General features: G+C 31.9%; 1 protein-coding gene across 1 annotated transcript; it reads left to right on the top strand.

The window, feature by feature from the left end:
• Nucleotides 1–10,800: 10,800 nt before the first annotated feature.
• Nucleotides 10,801–20,390, top strand: LOC145835412 (uncharacterized). The gene is made up of 7 exons (XM_082942986.1): nt 10,801–11,785; nt 12,250–12,400; nt 15,383–15,520; nt 15,830–15,975; nt 16,862–16,993; nt 18,364–18,458; nt 18,842–20,390. The coding sequence occupies exons 1-7, from the start codon at nt 10,871–10,873 to the stop codon at nt 19,044–19,046; spliced, it is 1,782 nt and encodes a 593-aa protein (XP_082799112.1). The 5' UTR covers nt 10,801–10,870; the 3' UTR covers nt 19,047–20,390.
• Nucleotides 20,391–22,389: the final 1,999 nt, after the last annotated feature.

Raw genomic sequence — 22,389 nt, 5'->3', positions numbered from 1 at the left:
GTTTCTTTACCTTCATAAAAATTGTTTTTGATACTTTTTGATGGTATAACATTTACTTTAGTTTTACTAAGTATAAAACATTTTTTTAAATTTTAATTTATACTTTGGACCATTGCCATAGAGCATTTAAAGTTTCAGTTTTGGATATCTTGCATCTAAGGCTTAATTGTTACCCTTGAATTGAACTCAAAGTGTACAAGCTCATTTTTGCATAAGTAAAAACTCAAAATAAAACACTTAAAAAAAAAAAAAGTTAAACAAGCCTTTTTTTTTTTTTAAAGTTTTCACCTTTTAAACTAAGTGCTTCTTTTACAGATCTAAAAACGTTATTACAATTAAAGTAATTAAAAGATTTGTAATTTTTTCATCAAAACAAAAAGAAATGAAAATAGTTCAGACTTGAATAGAATATTTGGCTTACCAAGTTTTAAGAATGAAATATTAGAAAAATAAGTTGATAATACTTTGCAATAACAACATTAAACAAAACAAATATGAGGTCAGTACAAAGTGATTTATTTTTTGTGTGGTTGAAGCACAGTTTATATCTAAACATTTCATTAAAATAACAAAGAAAAATAAGGTGTATAAAAACATTTTTTTAAAACAGTTGATTAAAAACTTTATACTTTTAAGTAAAGTCATTTTAAAAAAAGTAATATTTTTATCTTTGTATCAGATATTTACAAAATTTTAAACCTAATATTTTCAAAATGTAAAATTATTTTACTTGTTTTCATGAGTTAAATGAACAAATAAAAAGCATCTTAAAAAGCAATATTATCAAAAATGTTAGTTTATAAAGCTTTGTTATATAAATTTTCAATGTTGCATTGTGTCATCTTCACCATTTTGCATATAAATTACTTCAATGGGCACATGAATTTGGCTAGATGAAATTTGTTCTTAAAGAGGTTTTTATTTGTCTTTTTATATAGGAAAATAACTGTTATATAATTTAAAGTATCTTAAAATAGTTTTTATTTATGCACTTAAAACTAATACTTTTTTTACAACAATTTATATTTTTTAAAACATGTAGTGTACAGTTTTTTTCCAGTTATTTAGTTTGCATAGCTTTTAAAAGGTTTAGGTTGGGGCAATTGCATCATACAAAGACAATATATTTGTTTTGAAGGTATATTTTACATTTAATAATATTATTTAATACATATGTAACCTAGTTTCATTTCAACGGCTATGAAAAAAATAGAAGAAAATAAGTATTATTTTTTTTAATCAAAAAAAAAAATTATAACTATTAAGAACTATTTTTTTTTAAGCTAGTGTTTATGTTCACAAATAATATGATAACCATTAACATTTTTAAAGTGACTAAAAGTTTATTAATAGTTTATATATTTATTGCTTTTTTTTTTTGCTTATACTTCAAACCTAGTTAAACTTTCAGAATAGGCTGTAAATACAAACTGATATGTAACCTAAAGGAAGCTATCTTGATTATGTCAAAGTATATGATCGTCTGTTAAATTATTCAAAACTATTGTGGTCTGATTAAAATTGAACTTTGAAGTAATTTTAATAAGCATTTGAAAAGCAATGATAAATTCAATGGTGTTAAAAGCTCATGTTTGAAAACCAAACAAATCTAGAAGTTAATGAAGTATGGTAAAACTTGCTGAACATAAAATTTTATGGTGAGAAAATATAGAAAAATATTTCGAAATTTTAATTTATAAAACAGTTAAAGTTCACAGGGTTTTCAGGTAAAACATGATGATTTTTAAAATTATTAATTAAAATTGTTGTGGTCTGCAAGAAACTTTTGACCCAAAAAATACAAGAAAAAAAAAGTTCATCAAAGAATCTTTGAACTTATATTTCAAACTTAAACTTTAATTTTTGAATAATTGTCATGCAATTGGTAAATTTTTTATGGATTAAATAGTTTTGGAAACTACTTAAAATGTTTTGCTCAAATGTGTTATTCACCTATTTCACTTTAAAGTTTAACTTTTTATATAGTATATTTAATATGTACAATTAAAAACAAAAGTTTGTTTCCATAAATTTTATCTTAAATTAGTTACTTTTATAAGAGAAATTTTTTACAGAAATATACAAAATAGAAAAAGTTATGAGCTTACAACTTTAAAAAAGGTTTTTATCAATGTTAAATTGATAATACTTTAATTATTTTATTAAAGAATAATGTTTTTTTTTGGTCTAAAAACACAAAAGTTTAGTTTTTTTTTTCAAAACTTATCATTATTTAAATTTGTGCTAATATTGTTTTTTTGGTTATCAAATGAAAATAATTGGAAGTGTGTTTGCTGAAATCGCTGAATTTTAAATTGTAAATAATGCACATTTTTATTAGTTATAAACTTTAGTTTCAGCGTATTCAATAAAGCAATCAAAATAAAAGTTCAGCAACTTTAAAAAAAAAAATTGCAAAATTAAGGCGGAAAATAAAAAGGACAATAAATTTAAACTCAGCGTCTCTGCTCATAAAAATTCGAGCAAAATTAATTTTTTTTTTTAATTCTTATTTGCTATTTTCTAATTAAGCTTGCGTTTATGGCATTTTAGATTGAAAAATAACTGCGTTGTAAAAAACATGTTTACGTTTCAGACAAACTCCTTTTTTGTTTTTCATAACAAATTAAAATAGTTCAGATAGTAATTTGTTATTTGTAATACCAAGCATAGCTCATTTTTACAAATCATACGATTTGAACTTTTATATTTTACAAATCAAAAACAAAAAGTATAAACTCCTTTTTGATAACAAACTGAAATATTTCGCAAATTTTGTCGAGCACATCACACTCGATTTGACCTTTTGACGAAAACAAAACTGCGCGAGCAATCACACCGAAGATTAACCGAGCCTATGAAACTCCCTTCAAAGCAAAGTGCGACGTTAGAGAAGTTGAAAACATCGCGTTTTTGCAAACAAAAATTTTTGGCAAACGCGCTTAAGTGGACGGCCTCGCAGGAACTTTTGTAAACAGAAATTTCGAAATATTTGTTGGTATATGCGCGTGGTGTTGGTACATAGAATGAAATGAAGAGCTTGCTAACACACGGAACTGTTATTGAGTGGTAGGAGAAATTTTTGTATTGTTTTGTTCAAACAAGTAGGATAAGATTATAAAGTTTCAGTTGAAAACAAAAGCTTTTATTTTACAAATAAAAAGACGTAGTTAGATGAGAGTTTTGTTTACGAAAAATTGTTAAAAAAACGTGATGTTTAACTTTCTGAAGTGTTTTATTGCAGCAAAACATTTGGTGACTAATGCATTTATACACTGTTATTTTATTCAAAACAAAAGTAAAAAACGTTAACAAAAAATTTGAGTTTCAGTTTCAAGCGATATTTACGGCTAAAAATATTCAATGAGCTATTTTACTTTCTTGAAAATATGAACATGTTTTGGGAAACTCAACAAAAACTCTGCAAAGGTCAAAATTTTTGCCTCGTGTTGCCATCATCCTGCTCCTGCTCGCGAGCCGCTCGCTCTGCAGCAGCTGCCTCTCAGCTGCCCACCTTTGCAAAGTTGCAGAAAAAAAAAGTGTTGCAATATCGAGCTGAAAGCCTTTTGCACAGCTTCGAACCGCACGTTCGGCGCTGCAATTTAGAAAAAAAAAAGTGTTTTTGTTTTATGTTTTGTGTACTTTGTTTTGTTTTTTCAAGTGTCAAACCTGAAACTTGAACTACAACGAGCTATTTCTTTTCGTTTGTCGCAACAAAAGAAGCTTTGAGTTGAAGAAAAAGAAAAAGCAGCAACGACTTTTGAAGTTTTGAGAAAACAACATTATTCGAAGGTTGAGCGCATATCACAGCGCACAAACAAGCTGAAATGTCGACAACTAAGCGAAAGAAGAGAGAAAGGGGCTAGGGGGGAGACAGTTTGGTGACTGCTGTTGTCATGCGAACGGTTTCCACTGCTGTTGCCATGCGAACATACTTTCCACACACTGATGATATCAGATTACTGCCTGTTCTTGCCAGAAGTGCTGTCTTGTTTGAAGCTCTCTGCCTTGTTTTTGTTTTCTCCAGTTGGTATAAGCCCTTATCTGTTGATTTGTGCTGGCTCTGTTTGTTTGAGGTTTTGTTTTTGTTTATTAGCCTTAAGTTATTTGAGTGTAGGGTTTGTTTTTGATTTTGTTTAAGTATTCAGTTGTTTAAGATTAGTTTCAGTTTCAATTTATTTTTTCTATGGTAAAAACAAGTTATCGAGATGAAATTAAAACTTTGCTTGGCATACGAAAAAATTGTACTTAATATTTCTAAATAAACTTATGTTTGTAAAGTTTTGTTTTAGGATTGTTCCAGTTAAAGTTTAGATATTTGATAGAAATAAAACTTTAATTTGATTAAGCTTTAACCCTGCATTTTATTAATTTTCTCCTTTGTAAGATAGCTTATACTTTGTTTGTAGCATGATGATTAATTAGTTTTTTGCTAATGTTTGGTAGGTAACAGCTTTAGTAATAAGTAATAAATTTAAATGACATAGAATAATCTGAAAACTATTTAAACTTCAAAAACAGCAAGTACCTTGTACCTTACAATTTTTTGTTTTGTTTTTTTGGTTTTACAGATAGCCTTTTAATTTAATTTGTAAGTGTGATATTTAATATAAAATTACACTAAATTTAAACATTAGTGCAAATTAAATATTTTTCTTTACCAACTAGTTACACCACAGTAAATTGAACAAAAATTTTTATTTAAAACAAATTACTCATTAAAAATGATTTAGAAAAATAGTGTAACTTTTTTTTTTTTTAATTTTAGTATATTATTCACTTCAATAGATTTAGAAATACACAAATCTAAATTAGACATTTAAGAACTACATAAGACTTTTGCTATAAAGTGCTTATTTTTATTATGGCAGCAAGCTTTAGTTTTCAACAATACAAACTATAATACATCTTTGTTTGGTGCAAATAGTTTAAATGTATGTAGCTATAACAGTGACGAAATATCAAATGGCATATTTGTATTCATGAAACTTGATCGTTTTGAAAGTAATAAAGATAAGAAATCTCAATACTTTTTATTTTCTCACAATGGTTTCAGAACGTACAGCTGTAAAAATTACTTCTATAAAATGTTCCCATCGTACGATAAAAATATTTAAAGTAACATGTTTGTTTTATAGCGCTACTGAAACTAATGTTTATAAACTAACTTAAAAGTAACTAAATTTTATTATGAAAAACTCAATTGGTGTAGACAGGATCTAGATTAAAGTTTTCAACTAAAATGGGCGTAAAATAAACAAAGAAGAGACCATGAGCAGCTCATTCATTAATAAAACTTTGCATTACTGCAGCTATTTGAATATAAGTTTTGTTTTTCTATATTTTTTATATAAGAGATTTTAGTTTTGTTAGAATAAAATAACATTAAAGGAGAAACTTTTAGCAGCAATAGTTCATAACTTTTTTTAGTTATGAAAAGCTATAAAATTTATGAACTTTAAAGTATTTTAGTTGAATTAATTTAAAAATTTAAAGTGTCTTTAAGTTATTCAAAACAATTTAAAGCCTTAACTTAGCTGAATTTAAAACTAATTAATTTAGTTTTAAACTTATTTAATAAACTTAACTCAAACGTTTTTTTTTGTTTTATTAAATAACAATCCTTTTATGGTAAAAGCACATCGTACTATAGTTTATTGAAGTTGTACGATTAAAGTCAAGCAAACGCAATTCAATTTAATACAACTACAAAAGTCAAAATTTTATTAAAGAAACATTTCGACTGTGTTTACCACCAAAGGTTATTATTTTTAGCTAGGTTGAGTAAGCGTTGTCACTTACTAAGTGTCACACAACGTTTTAAGACATGCAAACTTTATTCATTACAAAACACAACTTGTTTTTACGCCATAAAGGCGTAGCTTCAGATTTTAACTACAGTTTTTGAGTAGCTTGAAAATTGAAAATCATTTGCATAACAGTAGCAAGTCATATTTCCTGAGTCAGCAAAAAAAAATCACATTTTATTTAGTTTAAATAATAAAACTTCATTTTTTTTTTTTATGTTTGGGTAAGGTGGGTTAGGGCTAAGGGTGTAAAAATATATTAAACATAAATAAAAACATAAAGGCGTAGCTTCAGATTTCAAGTACAGTTTTTGAGTAGCTTGAAAATTGAAAATCATTTGCATAACAGTAGCAAGTCATATTTCCTGAGTCAGCAAAAAAAAATCACATTTTATTTAGTTTAAATAATAAAACTTCATTTTTTTTTATGTTTGGGTAAGGTGGGTTAGGGCTAAGGGTGTAAAAATATATTAAACATAAATAAAAACATAAAGGCGTAGCTTCAGATTTCAAGTACAGTTTTTGAGTAGCATGAAAATCATGCAAATCCTTTGCATAAGAGTAGCAAACCATATTTGCTGAGTCAGCATTAAAGAGTCTATTTTTTCATATCGTTTTTAGTTTAAATAATAAAAATTTATTTTTTGATTTATTTTATGTTTGGGTAAGTGGGTTAGGGATAAAGGTATTAAAAAAATATTAAAAATCTTTAAATATTAAGCAAATATGCAAATTATTTGCATTATGTTCAAGCTACTCAAAAACAATAGTGGAAATCCGAAGCTACACACATAAAGTTTTACGCGAGTCGCACAAAAACAAAATCACATAAACTCTTGCAACTCGCACTGAACCGACCAAGTTGGTGGTTGCTGTTGTTGCGGCTTGCAGGAGGAAACTCAGTTTGAATGCAGCATTACTGTTCAGCCACACTTCAGCATGCACACGAGCTGAACTGTGACGTCAAACTAGCTGCTTGAAGCAGCGAACAAATTTTGTTTTTGCGCTGCGCTTTACAGTAATTCAAAAGTGTTTGTTGGAATTTTAGCTTTTCTGTTTTGATAAACTGTTATGCTGTTTTTGCAATAGCTTAAAAGCTTTTTATTTAGACAAATTTATGAACTTTGTTTTTTAGCTGTGGTGCTTAAACAACTTGTAGTTGGTTTTTGTAAGCTGTTTTATGCATCAGTTTTTATGCGTTGTCTAACTTTTCAGTTTTATATTTATTTATGGTACTTTTAATACAACTAATAACTATTTTATTCAATTGTGTTTACGCAGGTTGTGCATGAGATGTGCTGTTTTAAAACTTTTAGTTTGTTTCTATATATTATTAAACTTTTGATTTGTACAATGTTATAAGGGAAAAAATTTAGCATATAACATAATTTTGTTTTAATAAACTTTCATTTGTTATCTCTTTGCTATAAGTTATGGTTTATTTGAAATTAGTTTTGTTTAGTTTTTATGTAAATTCAAGCTACCAAATCGTGCAATGACAATCAGCACAAGCTTGATAAACATACTTCAAACTTTTTTGTTTACAACATTTTCAATTCAGTGTTATCACATCTCAGTGCAAGTTGTTTTTCATTTTATTTGTTGTTTTCATAATTTGCTTGTTGTTTTTATTCAAACCAAGTTGCAAAACAATTTCACTGATTGAAGTATATGGTAGCACACAGACAGATAGAAGCATCTCTCTCTTATTCATTGATGGCGTGCTTGAAATTCCTCATTCAATTATCCGATGATGTTTTCAAAGGATTGTTTGAAATGTGTGCAGAAGGTTAAGGAATTGTTTCTTAGTAGTTTTGTTCAGTTAAAAAAATTTTTTTAATGAAACTTACCAAATATGTAGATTGTTTTTTTATTTGTGTTTTCACCATAGAAAAAAATAAATTCTCACTACTTTTTGCCAGAAAACGTTTTATGTTTTTCTTTATAAATAAGCTGAGTTTCTTAAATTATAAGCTTAAGTTATTTTAGTATAATTGAGATGCATTAAATAAGTTAGCGATAATCTTACATTGCTTTTAATCTGGCTTGAGCTTAATTATGTAAATGGCATTTTGTATTGTATTACAATAATTTAGTTTCAATTTTAAAGAAACAAAAGTTTTTTTTTATATGACCATAAAAGATCATTATACAAGTATAATTAAAATTTAAAATGTGCAACTTTAAAAAAATCCTTAGAATATTAACTTTTAAACAAGGTTACCAACACAAGTCAAATAAAAAAAAATCAAAAGCCCAGTTTCGTTTTGCCAACGAAAAACAAAAAACACTCAAAAAAACCAAAGTAGCAACCATTACGAGCAAACATGAAACTTTTCGACATCGCTGCGCCACACACGCTCATTGGTGGATTGTTATCGATCGTGACGTAACAAAAGGGGGTCCGAGCAGCCAGTCGCAACCGGATCCCCATCATCGTTCGCGAAACGAGAGAGAGAAGCTCTCTCGTTTTTTTTCACCAACCAGTTCTTGCGATCGGGCGGTTTTGGCTGCCAAGCTATTTTCGTTTGCACGACATTTTAAAGGTTTCTCCCTAGAAAACTTCGGCACACACTCGAGTATTTTTAGAAGGCATTTCGCACGAAAATAGAGGAAATTTTTATTTTATTTGGGATGGGTTTTTGAAATCCCGCAAGTAGGAATAATACCGACCGCCTCAGTTGGCATATTGAAAATATAAAATATTTTTTATGTTTTCGGGCATGTCTGAGTTTAAGAATAAGTTCTCGGAAGCATATCACACTTTGCTACGTGTTCCCCGCCTCGCTTTGCTTATTAATATTTAAACACCGCCACACATATTACAGCTGCTCTGTTTTATTTCAGCTCATGCAAGGGCTTATCGTTTCAGCAGCAAAAAGTTTCTTCCCCCTTTTTTCGTTTTTGTTATTGATTTGAAGAGCCGCTCTGAAACGCGACCCAGGACTTGTTTCAAAGCTTCAAGCAAAAACTCCATCACGGATTATAATGAAAAGTCAATACTCGGTAAAAGTCTTTCCGGTGTCACCAGCAAGCATCTCACGTTCTTCTCAATAAAAAAAAAATCACAACAAACCATCGCTGCTCAGTTAGCAGCAGAACCTTTCGTGGCTGGCGTAACTTTTCGACTTTTTTTCACCAACGCAGCAACAACCGGCTTCATTTGAACTGCTTGGTTTCTTTATTTTAATTGCTGGAGCGCTGCTAACGCTCAGAAACCTCTCGCCAGTTCTCTTCTCATTCTCAACCGAGCGCGTTTGAAACGCTCACTTTTTTTTTGCTTTCTGTAGCTGGCTGTGTTACTTTTTTTTGAGAGAGAGAGAGAAGGCCAACTGTAGGCTGCTTCAACCTTCGATTGGAAAAAAAAAAACGTTCGGTTGTGTTTGCTGGTGACTTATTTTTCAGTGAACTTTTTTTTGTTTGCCTCAGCCAGCCTGTAAAGGTGCTAGTTGGTAGGTTTTTAGCATGAAAGTTAGCATAAAAAAAGTTTATTTTGTTGTAACTCTAGTGTTTTTAATACAATGACGCAGCTGTTACTAATAAGCTGCTTTTACTCAGTTAAGCTAAAACTTCTTAAGTTAGTTAGTAGTGGCTACCTTGTGAAAGTTTTAATTACTTGAGGCTTTTTAGGTATTAATTTTAACATCTTAGTTTTATGCTTCATTTAGTTTTATTTCTAACTTAAAACACTTAATATGTAAATTAGTTTTAATTGCTTCTAATTAGTGTTGTGCTATAAAAGAAAGGTTTTGCATCTTAAAAGTTTAGTTTAGAATACACTGTTCGCTGAATAGAGCAGCTAGTACTTTTAGTCAGAACTTTGTTTTAATTTTTTTTAGCAGACAAATTACAATAAACCAAGATTTTTTAAAAGTTTTAGATTTTGAGTTTGCCTGCTTAAACAGCTTGAAAATAAAAGCAGTTTGGAGAGCTTCCTTTATCAATTCTATAACTTGATACTCTAGTTTTTTTTTGTTTAGACTACAATCAACTATTAGTTTATTCAGCTTAAAAACCACAAAAGTCATACTCTACGTACATTGAAGTTTCAATGTATTCTAACAAACTGTCTGGTATTTGTTTTTACTAGTTTGTTTTTTCAACTTGCGTCGTTCAAAGTCTGCGTTTATATGGAATGTTTGCGAGAATGTTTTCCTAGAAACCAGAGTTTAGTATGCTCACCGATTTTGGCAAAAGCACGCAAATGAAAACAAAGTGTTAGTTGAACTCACTTTAAGTAAAAAAGGCTTAAGTTTTTTAAAGGTTTCACAAAGTTCCAGTTATATAAAATTTTGTAACATTATATTTTAAAGTAAAAAAGGCTTAAAATTTTGAAGGGTTATAGTAAGTTCTAGTGAAATAAAATTTTGTAACATTACACTTTAAGTAAAAAAAAAGAAAGCAAAATAAGTATAAATAAGATTATCCATTGTAAGCTGTTATTATAGTAGTTAACACTGTCTAATGATATCACTTAATTGTTTTTAATTAGTTTGCTTTCAAAAACCCAGCTTTCATTTTGCTCATCACTCTCTGCCCTTACGAGCCTTGCACAGTAGCTGGAGTACAAGTGTTCACAAAAACTACTTGTTTTTCCACCAGTGGTTGCCTCACAATACACAAACCCTTGTGAGCTTCGAAAGTCGAGTATTGACTGCGGAGGCAGTGTAAGCCCTTCGCTACGTGCATTTGTTCAACCAACTTTCAGTCTTGTGATGAGCGTCATGCCTTGTGTGTTATCTCTTGTTCAAAAAAACAAAGCTCAAAGCCTTTTCAGTGTTGTGTTGATGATTTAATTTTTGTTTATGATGTTGTTGAAAACATAATGAGTAAAATAAGTTTTTGATGTGTTTTTAAGTATAGAAATTATTAAAATAATTTATTTTTGATGTATTTAACATTTTTTTAAGCATTAGAAATTTAGATAAGAATTTTAACAAAAAGTATATTTTAAATACAAACTAAAGACTTTACTTTATTTTTTTTCAGCTTTACTTAATTATTAACACCACATTTATACCCCACTTTTTCATCAAACACTTTGAAACACAACCAACAGCCAGATGGCAAACCAGATCCCAGAGCACTCCAAGATCTTCGCCGCCCAGCAGAAGGTGGCGTCCCAACAAATGGCGTCCCAGAACTCCATAAACTGCACCGAGTCCTCCAGCCTCGACTCCGGCTACCAGCGGAGCCACGAGTCGCTGACCACCTCGCAGGACTACCGCAACCACGCCAACGATCCGCAGGTCTACAACGCGTACGCCCACGAGAGGCTCTCCCGGAGCCCCTTCCTGGACAAGGTGGGGGGTTTCCCCCAGCAGACCGCCCTGACGACGAGGAGCGCCACGGGCGGGTGGAACTTCCACGGCAACCAGCAACCCGCGATCAGGAACCACCACTACAGCTACGCGGACCCCCAGGTGCCCTTCAAGTACCAGGTTGAAGCCCAGGTGATGGACCCCGCCACCAGCAGTTACCTGGCAACGACCACCTCCATGATATCGTCCGGGTACAACGCGTCCGTCGACCAGGGCATCGTCATGGACCACGGCCCCTTTGTCTGCCCCCAGAACGTCCAGCCCGTCGTCCCGTTTTGCCCCCAGGTCGTGATGCAGCTGCCCCAGGCAACCCCCTCAACCTCCACCCAGCAGGCGCCGCCCCAAAACGCTCAGCCCGCGACGTCAAACAACAATGACGTCACAAAAGCCGACGAAAGCGACGACGAAGTGATCTTCGTCGCCTCCTACCACCAGGACGACGTCGCCGCCAAGCGGAAGCCCCGGAAAGCGAGGAAGCAGCCGCCCCAGCAGCAGCAGCAGCAGAGAAAGGACTCTTCGGACGATGACGTCATATTCACCGGCTACATTCCGGCCCCCGCGAAAATCACGAGGTCGGCGAGGAAGCAGTTTGAGGCGACGTCGAGCCCCAACACCAGGAGCAAGCTGAAGAGACCGATGGCAGCCAACTCGAAACAAGTGAGTGACAAGATTAGTCATGATAAGAGCTAATAGATCAGTTTTATGAACATTAATTTTCTAATGATTTTTAGTAAGGTTTAGTGCATTGTAAAGCTATATGTTTACTGATACTATCAACTAAACTGAATTTTAAATGTTTTAACGCAATGCAATAAAGTTTTCAATATCACATTTTAATTAGAGGAATTGTAAAATTTCTGGTTAAGGCTGTACTACTATCACCAACCTATTCAGATTTTTGCTTCTGTAATTGCAATTAATCAATGTTTTTTTTTAAGTCCAAATTTTGGTCAAACAAAAAATGCCTTAACCAGTCGAAAAAAGCATTTTGTTTTATAAACCTTATTCGATTTCAAGTAACCGTATACATTTTTCTAATATCAGGTTTCCGAAGTCTAATTCAAACTTTTGCCTCTGTAACCAACCTAAAAAGTTATTTTTAATCAAAATTATTCTTTAAGGTTCCGATAACGAAGAGGATGAAGCAGGTGAAAAACTCGCCGCTCAAGCTGAAGAAGGAGTACGCGGACTTCTTCAAGAACAACAACTTCCACGAGAAGTACCAGGTTCTGAAGGAGATCGGCAAGGGAGGGGGTGGTACCGTGTATGCAGGTAAATGAGTTTTTATTTATTTATTCGTTTTAGATAACTATAAGATTAAATTTATTGTTACCGTGTATGCAGGTATTTATTTGTTTCTTTTTTTAAAGAGTTTATCATTTTAGAAAAAAAAGTAGCAATTTTTTCAATTTATTTTTTGTGAAAAACTCTTACAACCAGCTAATTACGTAGTTCAAAAATATATAACGTTATACAAGTTAGAAGTATGAGTGAGTTTCCGCGTTGGCTTATTTGTTGTTTGTTTTGCTACACAAAGTCTAAATATAAGGATATGATGTCTTTGTCTAGAAATAGGAGAAAACAGCAATCCGGCCAAAAATTAAAAAGACGGTTTTAAAATCTTTAAAAAAATTGTACAGCGTCAAGTTTTTTGCATACTGCAAAGTTGTTATGTAAACTGGCTGAGGCCAGTCGAAACTATATGTTAATAGCTTTTCGCGAAACTTTTCATTCAAAAGTTCAAAGCACTTTTTGACTTTAAATTTAGAAAAAAAAATCTTCTTTGAAGCAAGACCTTTCGTAATCTTTACAGTTTCGAGCATAAACAAAACTTATACTATTTTGAAAAATATTTCAAAGAACTTTGTAAGTCACAAGCCTCGGTATTACATAAGATAGCTTACGTAATAGCGGAGACTTCGCCAGCTATGACTAACAATTTCGCCGAGCCCTTTACCCTCCAAATTGCTGTGAATAAATAATTGCTCGAAGTCTTTTTAAGGTGTTTTGAAAATTCTCGGAAAACCAACGAAGCTTGTACTCGCAAGTTGCATAATAACAGTTTGTTTATATTCGAAAAAATGTATAGTTAAAGTTTAGAAGTGTTGGAGAACGGTTATGTAAGTTGCTGGCTGCAAAGTTGACAAGCATTCGACCAATTTGCTTTAAGCTGATATACCGTAAAATTGAGTATAAAAATTTTAAAAACTAAGCAGAAAACTTCTAATTTTGTCATGTAGAAGTAAAATATCCTTACCCTTAGTGCTTACATCTAATAAAAAAAAATGCAATACAAACAAAAACAATGTGAATTTTATGCAAGCGCTTTGCAAAAAAAAAACAAGACGTCTGGTCGAAGCGGAAAGCAGCAGCAACAACAGCATTTGTTCGCACATGCAGCCTCGAAAAAAGCAAAAACTTTCAAACGCTTTGCCTGTCGAGCAGATGAAAATTTTTCTCGCTTCAAAGCTGCTGCACATTAGAGCGCTCTTTGCACTCGGCTCTGTGTGAAGGCACGACAGTTTTCTTTGAACCGAGGGCGAGCAGAATAACGACGGGCCGATTTGAAAGGTGTGAGTGTTTGGCTGAAACAATAAACACTGTTTGCAGGCAGTTGTGAAAAAGCCGTTACTTAATCAGCAGCCCGTGTTTGAGTGTTTTAAATCCTGCCTACGTGACAGCTTCATGCTCTGATACATCTTATTCAATTACCGAAACAACTGTGACTTCGTAAGTCGAAACTTCAATCAAAGCAAAACTCATCGGGAAGAATTCAGTCGCGACTTCGTTGCCAGTTGTTGCTTTTCAGCCGTCATTACTTTGCCCGCATAATGAAAGCTCTCTTCTAACAACTTGAAGGCCGAAAAGGGGAAGAAAATTACAGCGGGCTGGCTGGTGCGCGTTCAAACGTAAACAAACACCGCTCGGCTGCAAAACAACTAAATTACAAGGACGGGGGAGGTGCAGGCGGGCTCTCGGCTCGCTGGTGAAGGTCGCGAGAAGGTGCGGCTCGCGGGCAACCGGAGACAATTGAAAATTAACTCTTATCTCGTTTGCTTGACTTTCGGCTGAATTTTTTGTTGTGTTTTATATGAATTATTCAGCAAATATGTGTCATGGTAAGATGAAGTTTTGTAGCGAGTTCCTTTAGTTACATAAACGCTTTTTGCATTGTTTGCTTGAAAGCATCCTGATAATCAAGTATGTGTCATAACGAGTAGTTGTTGAAATTTTTCACAAACAATTACTAATAAATAACTGCAGCGAGTGAACTCAAAGTCATAAGTGCTCAATCATTCAAAAAAAAAAAAGCTTTGAAAACAATATTTGTTTTCGACAACGAAACACAAAGGGCTTCCACAGTCGCCAACAGACCAGCCAATCGAGCTCGACTGAAGTGACCGGTGCTGCTTCACGCTGCCTTTGTGACGTCACAAAACGCCACAAAGAGAGGTTCAACGTTAAATCGAAAACATCCAAGGCTGCGCAAAGCAAACACAAAGCTCTTGTTGTGACGTCACACTGCGTGTGACTGGAACACGTGGAAAAACAAAATGACACGAAAATCGAACTTCCACTGCACAAAAGCTTGCTGATAACGTTACACTGAGGGCAAGTTGCAATGGGGGCAGATTAACGTTTGAGACATGTGAGTTTCAAGAGAGGGTTATCTCTTATCAGCGTATTCAGCAATCACAGCAACCTTAAACAGCAGCAAGTGTTCGATGTTCACTTTTTTTTTTCATTCTTTCGAGCATTCAAGCGACTTCCGCGTTAAGTTAAAGAGAAAGGTGGCGAGCTCGCGCGCACTCTGATGAGAGTTAGTCGAAAGGCAGACGGTTGGTAGAAAGTTTTTTCGAACAGACTTTTTTTTTTAATAGAGCTCACAGAGATAATTCTCAACTGTTTTGTCTGAACACAGCTTTTCTTTTTCGTCTAAAAATCTTTTTTGCGAAAAGGCTTTTGTTCCGCGAAAACGAAGTGAGAAACTGCCCTCGGTTGATGTTTTCTTTGTAAAGTATGAGCAGGAAATAAAAGCCTTTTTCAAAGAGAAACCGATTCATAAAAATTGTTTTCGGTTTAGCTGCGCGTGCTCTTGTATCGCCGCAGTTCGTGTAAGTAAAATATGAAAAAGCAAATAGTGTATTTCTAACCAGCTAATATTTTTTAACCTGTTAACTAACACCAATTAAAAGTACGGTTTTACTTTCTTTTTTTTCCCACACATTTACTCACAATTAAATTTTTCACCAGGAAAAAGACGCAAGGACGGTTTGAACGTGGCCATCAAGAAGATCGACATGAAGACGGTCAAACGGTGGTCCACACTTTCCGGGTGCACCGTTCCCATCGAGTTCGCGCTGTACCAGAAAGCTGCCAAGCAAAACAAAGGTTTGTAGCGTGAATGTATTTTTGTTTGCAGCAGAAACTGGTATTTGTTAATACGTGACTTTGCGCTTTTCAAATGCTTTAACTAGTTTTCATAATTTATAAAAAGTTACAATAGTTGTATATAATTCCAATGAAACTACCATATAAACAATGTTCTAAAATAATATGAGAACAACTTTGTTCAAAGACGTACTATTAATTTAATAGGTTAATCTAAAAACATTACTAAAGAAAACTTAAGCTTTAAACAGTTATTGTTTTTTTTTTCAACGTTTATTTCTATTTTTATGACTTATAATTATTTAACAGGAGTAGTACAGCCTTTAGACTGGTACGAGTACGAGAAGAAGTTCCTCCTGGTCATGGAGAGGACCAGAAACTCCATGGACCTGTTCGATCTGATGAACAGCAAAGGACCCCTGCAGGAGAGACACGCAAGGAAGATATTTAAACAGGTAAAAAAATTATTATTTTAAAAAAACATTATTTTAAATAACTCTGGTTTTACGCGTTGAAAAGGTTCAGACAAGTAAACTGCCACTGCTTTGTACCCGTCAAAATTAAATGTTTTTGGTATTTTTCTTCCCATATATTTAAGTGTTGCTGCTTATTATTTTGCGCGCTAGATAAGTATTCAGACAGGCAAAACAAAAGTCAAATAAAATATACTAATCACTTCTTGAAAAAGAACTGCTTTGTACGCGTCATAAAAAGCAAAAGTGAAAATTAGTCGCCTCAAAGCTTGCAGCTTTGACGCGCGTGCTTGGCAAGTTCTGTTTCTGAGAACTGAGAGTCGAAACTATTTGTGTGCGGCTTCGAATAAGTGACATTTCGAGGCAGCTTTGCTGAAGTATTTGCAAGCAAGATAGAAAGAACGCGTGAAGCTATTTTCGCATTGACAAGTCTGAAACGAAATTCGTGTTGAACAAGAGTAATTAAGCCTGTTTGATAGGTAAACTGGTGAATTGTGCGTGATGCGAAAAGTCCTTTTTTAGTTTTGTATGTGCTCACAACTTTGGCTATTTTTGATTTGATTACTTGTTTTTTTTTTACACCTTAAATCGTTATGAAAACTGTTTTTGTCTCTTTTTTAAACATAACTGCAAACAGGAAGCTTGTTTTTATCAAGCTTGTTTGGAAAGTAAAGGCTACATAAAGTTTATTGGTCGTTTTTTTTCTATCAACTGCTTGTTTTTCTAAAACCACTACTATTTCGATAAACATTTTGCAAAGCAAACATTTAGTAACTCATAAACAAACAACGACTTTACTGTCACGAAAATCCGTTGAAAACAAGCACCATTTTTATTTACTTTTTTTTTTAATATTAATTTTTTTCAGGTCGTCCAGGCTGTGACGCAGTGTCACGTCAACGGGGTGGTCCACCGGGACATCAAGGACGAGAACGTCCTGGTCAACCCAACCACCTTCGAGGCGAAGATCATCGACTTCGGGTGCGCTGCTAAACTAAAGGTTGGTTGTAAATGATGTTGCAAAAATTTGTTGTAAACACTGTTTCAGGTGTTTTAGACGGTTGAAAGTAGTTGAAAAATATTTACGAGGTCAAGATATACAAGCAAAAATGAGAAAAAAGTTTTCTTTGTTAAATCATTTGAGTAGATTTAAGGTGGGCAGGAAATCAACTGAAAACAGAGTTACATAACAAAAATTGTTTAGTTTTTTTGAAAGTCATTGTTACAGATACTGAAAGTTTAAAAAAACTTAGAAATTTTAACTGTTTTATATTTATTGATGAACTTAAAGAAGTAGCTTCAAAACTCACGAAACAAAGTTCTTTTTGTCAAACGGCATTTTTTCACTGCTCAAAACAAACCTTGAAAAAAAAAACTCAGCTGCAAACAAAGCAGCTTAGTCATGGCAACGAGTGGCGGTGACTCATCACCAGCACTTAAAACTTTTTTTTTCTAAACCAGCGCCCATCGCTGCCACCTACCAAAATATTGAAAATTTTTCAGTCAAAACAACGGCGACGTTCTCACGCGAACCTGGTGTGTGATTGGTGCCGATGAATACTAAATTTGTTTTCGCGAAAACAATCGTCGTGGGTTGAAGTTGCTGTTTTTGCTTTTCGAGCGTCGGGCAGTTTTTTCAAGTTGAGCGTTGCAGCAATTTTTAAACAAACATGTTTTTGCGCGTTCGGGGTTCAGTGCTAGCACTCTGAAGGGGCAGATTTATCTGAAGTATTTTTCTGTAAATTCCAAAAACACAAATGTAGGTAAAACTCATTAATAAACAAAAAACATTTGTAAATGGTGTAGCTTACTCTGAAAATTAAGTTTACAAATCACAATTTAAAACGAGTTAAATTTATACGCTTACGTAAGTTTTGCAAAGTGCTTTTGTTCCGTAAAACTTCCAATTGCGTTTTTCAAACGAAAACAAAAAGGCCTTGCGCTTGTAGCATGTTGTAAGCGCTTGCAAGTTTTACGTAAACATTTAGACAAAGAGCGTAAACACTGCAAGTGTGTGCGTGGGTTGTGCACACACAACGTTTCAAGGAAATTCAAGTAAAGAGCAAGTATATGGGTTAAAGTAAACAGTTTACATAAGCATACATATTTAGGCACAGTGTACATATATATAGGTCGATCTTGTAGACAATAGTTAAAAAAAGCAAGTACACACTGAAAAAAAAAATTGTTAGTAAAGTAGGCTTTTAATAAACTAACATTTATTTAAGTATATAAATACTTTTAGATGCATTAAATCACTAAAATAAGCATATGTTTTTGTTCTTTGTTTTAGTATAAACTTTATTACTTTTCACTTATTGTTTTTTTAAAATGAACAAACAGTACTTTAAAATATTGATTTTTCTACAGAACGAAGACTATCATGAGTTCGCCGGAACCCCTGAATTTTACCCCCCAGAATGGTTCAAGGACAGGAGGTACAACGGGAAGACCTTGGATACCTGGTAAGCTTGTTACTAATATGCATATTAAATTCCGCAAAACTTTCAAAACTTGTTTGTTTGTTTGCACTTTGATTTGCTCGTTGCGAATATTTTCGTTTAGTAAACAACTGTGTTGTAATAAAGTGATATAAAAAAACAAAATGTGCTGCATGCAAAAGTATGTTGCATAAAAACATTATTTTTTCACTTGGCCTTCTCGCTTCTACAGTTTTTAAATTCTTTTTGCTTTATCGTAAAATGCGTTTTATTTTTAATCAAGTAAAAAATCCACAGTGCAAATGTACTAAAACTAATATTAGACTAAAAAAACCTTTTCAACCTATTTTTTCAACAGCTTTTTATAATATCTTGTCAAAAAATTTAATTTTTTATTATTCTCGCAGGTCCCTCGGAGTGCTGCTGTACACGATGATGGAGTCGGAGGTCCCCTTCAAGGAGCGATCCGACATCACCAAGTGCGAGCTGGTGTTCAAGAGGAGCCCCCAGTCCTCGAGGAGCTTCATCAGGAAGCTGCTGGTGAAGGAGGAGGCGAAGAGGCTGAAGCTGGAGGAAATCAGGACGCACCCGTGGATGACGGCCATGACGTAACCGTGACGTCATAAAAGTTCATGAGAAGCAAAAAAAGACATTTTTTCAAAAAACATTTGTTTGAGTATTTTAAGGATAACGATCTCGTAATATTTTTTTGCATTTAGAAATAAACTGGAAAACAAACTTTGAGGGATCTCGAAAAGAGAAAATATTTTATTTGTTTTTTTTATTCGCGTGTCAGTTTTTTTTTTTACCACGCGTTTCAGATTGTTTTCTATTCAAAGACGATGCACTGAGCCTTTTTTATTTACTATTTAATTTTTTATCAAGTATTTATTCTAATTGCATGTCAGTGCAAGAGTATTTTTCAATCGTTTATACTCCAGTTGCTTTTATCACAAAAAGGAAAAAACAGTTTAAAAAAAACACTGTATTTTGCTGTCAAAGTAGTCTGGGTTACCACTACTTTTTATTTTATTATGTATTTAAATTTTTATGAATCATAAAGCGCTTGTGTGCGCTAGAAACGGCGTGCGAAACTAACAAATTGACTTTTTTGATCTCTGAGATGAAAAATAAGAAGACTACAAAATAATTTTTTATTTTTTTTTTCTTGCCTGTTCTACATCGATAATAACCACGAATAATGATATACATTATCAAAATATATTATGTTAAAATATATGTGCTTAAAAGTAGCTTTTCACCGACTATTGCTTCTAATCTTGTTCTACTGATAATAGAAAGTTACATATAAAATGTACAAAATAAGTCATTTTATATTTTAAAACTCACACATTATATATATACTTTTATGTATAAGTTTTACATTGACAAAAAAATTTAAAGAAAAAAATCTACATTCTATTATTCGTTACACTTACATAATATAATATTAGCCAGTTCAGTAAAGAGAAAAGTTTTATTTAAGTTGTGTTGTTTCAGTATTACATGCTTTTTTGAAACGTTTTAATATGTGTCTAGTTATGATATGACTAATTTTAGTGTTTATGATTTTATTTGTACTTTTTATTACCTGACAGAAAGTTTTGTTTAAATAAAAGTTCCTAAAACTATACATATTAACTTGGTTCTTACGTGATTTAAAACTTACAAATGAATTTTTCATCTAAATTTATTTCTATTTATTGTTTTTTGTGAAATTTTGTCAAGCATTTGTATAATAAGTCGAAATTTTTAACATCGTATAAAAGATAAAAAACGATCATACATTAAATTAAAAAATACCGAACACAGTTCAGTTTTGTTAATTTTGCATTTGTTTTAGCTAGCTTTTAACTTTTAGTTCATGATACTAAACTCTCTTTATTTTCAAACATTTTATTGTACCGTAAATTTTATACGTAAGTTATTTCTTGTTATTGTGAGAAAGCAAATAAACCAGAGTAAAGTTTGCACTTGTTGATTTTATTTTTATTAAACTTAAATTTTTCTTTTATTTACTAAATTTGTTGATTTAATATTAAAAGTTTGTTGACTTCAGAGTATTACTAACACCTGTAAGTTTGCTTGATATTTTATTTATTAAAGTAATTTTTTAAAACAAGAAAAAACTAAACAAAAATCATTTGTTTCATAACGTTTTTATTCTTACTGATTAGTTTCATTTAGCTTTTTTTGAGAATTTTCGCTAACTTCCATGAACTTTACAAAATTTAGTCTTCCTGTTAAGTTATTTTTGAAACAAGAAAAACAAACTAAAATCACTACAAAAAAATATAAATTTAGTATTATAATAACTTACTACAAGCATCCTTTGAACTAAGAGAAAACTTGTTATGAGATAAAAATGATTAAATTAACTAATTATTTATTTTTTTGGGTTTAATGACTACAACCTTGTCTATAAAATTATTCTCAAGCAAAACTAGACAGTGTTTTTGATTTTATAGTTCTAAAACAAAATAAAATGGTAATGCTACGAAATATCAAATACTTAAATAGCTTTAGTGTAAATAAAACTTCTGAAGCCTAACTTTATTAGTTTTTAATATTCTAATGTAGATTGTTTTAAAAACACTTAAAATATTGTTTTCAACAAACAGCTACTTTGTTTTTATTTTTCAAGATTATACTAAAAACATTAAAATTAGCACAGTATATAGTAACCATATATCAAGTGGAAATCATTAAAATTTAATTTTAATTTGTTACTAAAAGTTTAAACAAGTACAGCTACTTTTTTTCTATAAGTTTAAATGAGGGTTTTCTGTTTTCTTTAAAAACAACTAAATTAAATTTTGTTTTCGATGAAAAAATTTTTCACATATCGAAAAAAGTTATGTAAACTATAAAAACTTATCATTTTATAAAAAATTTTTTGTACTGTTTTATCTTAGAAACTTTTATAGAAACATCTTTAATGTAAGTCTTTTATACTTTATGATTAAATATATTTTATCTTCAGTTTGCTTTTTTTGTCTAAATTAAAGTTTTTGTAAAACCAGTAAATTTTCAAAACAGAACTCAATTACTATTTAAAAATTTTTACTTGCAGTTAGATAAATTTTAGTTTAGCTTGACGCTGTTTAGTTTAATTGACTAATATTTGAAAGGCAGTATCAGTTTAGAAAAAATGAATTGGACTTTATTTAATATTTTTCGAAATTTTTTTTATATAGCTTTTTTTTTCTAATTTTAAGCTGTTTTTACTCGATTTAAAACACATGGCTTTAAAATTAAGTGTAAAACAACAAACTTTATACTATTTTATTACTTTAATACTTTATGCTTTATATTTTTTGCATTTTAAAACATAAAACAAGTTGTCAAAGTCACTAAAGTCAAAATCTCACAACTTTACTTGTATACGCAATAAAACCATACTTTATTGCACATATATGTACCATTAAAACCATTTTTTCGCGTAGCTAGTTAACCTTAAACAATTTTTTTCAACTAAAATTAAACTTCTTGTTTTAAAATTCACAATACTTTCGACCTCGATCCATCTTGCATATGAATATTGTCTACACAGCAAACCGAGCTGAAAACAAATGCTCAATACAACCGACTGTTTATTTCCAATAACGAAGCAGCACACATGCTAGCAGCTGAAAGCTGATATCGCAAACAAGTAAGTGGGTCAAGCAAGTTTGTTTTCACCGACCTACTTCGAAGCCGATATAATAGTTCGCCTCGCATAAACTTTTCACTTGCAACTCAGATGAACTGTCTTGTTGAAAACATGTTTCGATATCTGTTTACTGCTGCGTTTGTGTGAGCGATTGGAATAATTTACTCTCTGTGTGGGTTTTAGAGAAGCTTGCATAAACAATTAGGAACTTTTGACATCCAAAAACAAGTTTTAAAGTTAGTTTTTATTTAAGTGCAGTGTTTTAGTCAAAATTTAAAATATTTTTTCACTTTTTTTTACTAA

Source organism: Thalia democratica, chromosome 5 (assembly GCF_965202585.1).
Source record: "Thalia democratica chromosome 5, ktThaDemo2.hap1.1, whole genome shotgun sequence".
Classification (NCBI taxonomy): Eukaryota; Metazoa; Chordata; class Thaliacea; order Salpida; family Salpidae; genus Thalia; species Thalia democratica.
Note: the sequence above shows the minus strand (reverse complement) of the source record. Positions and strands in the feature narration are given on the sequence as shown.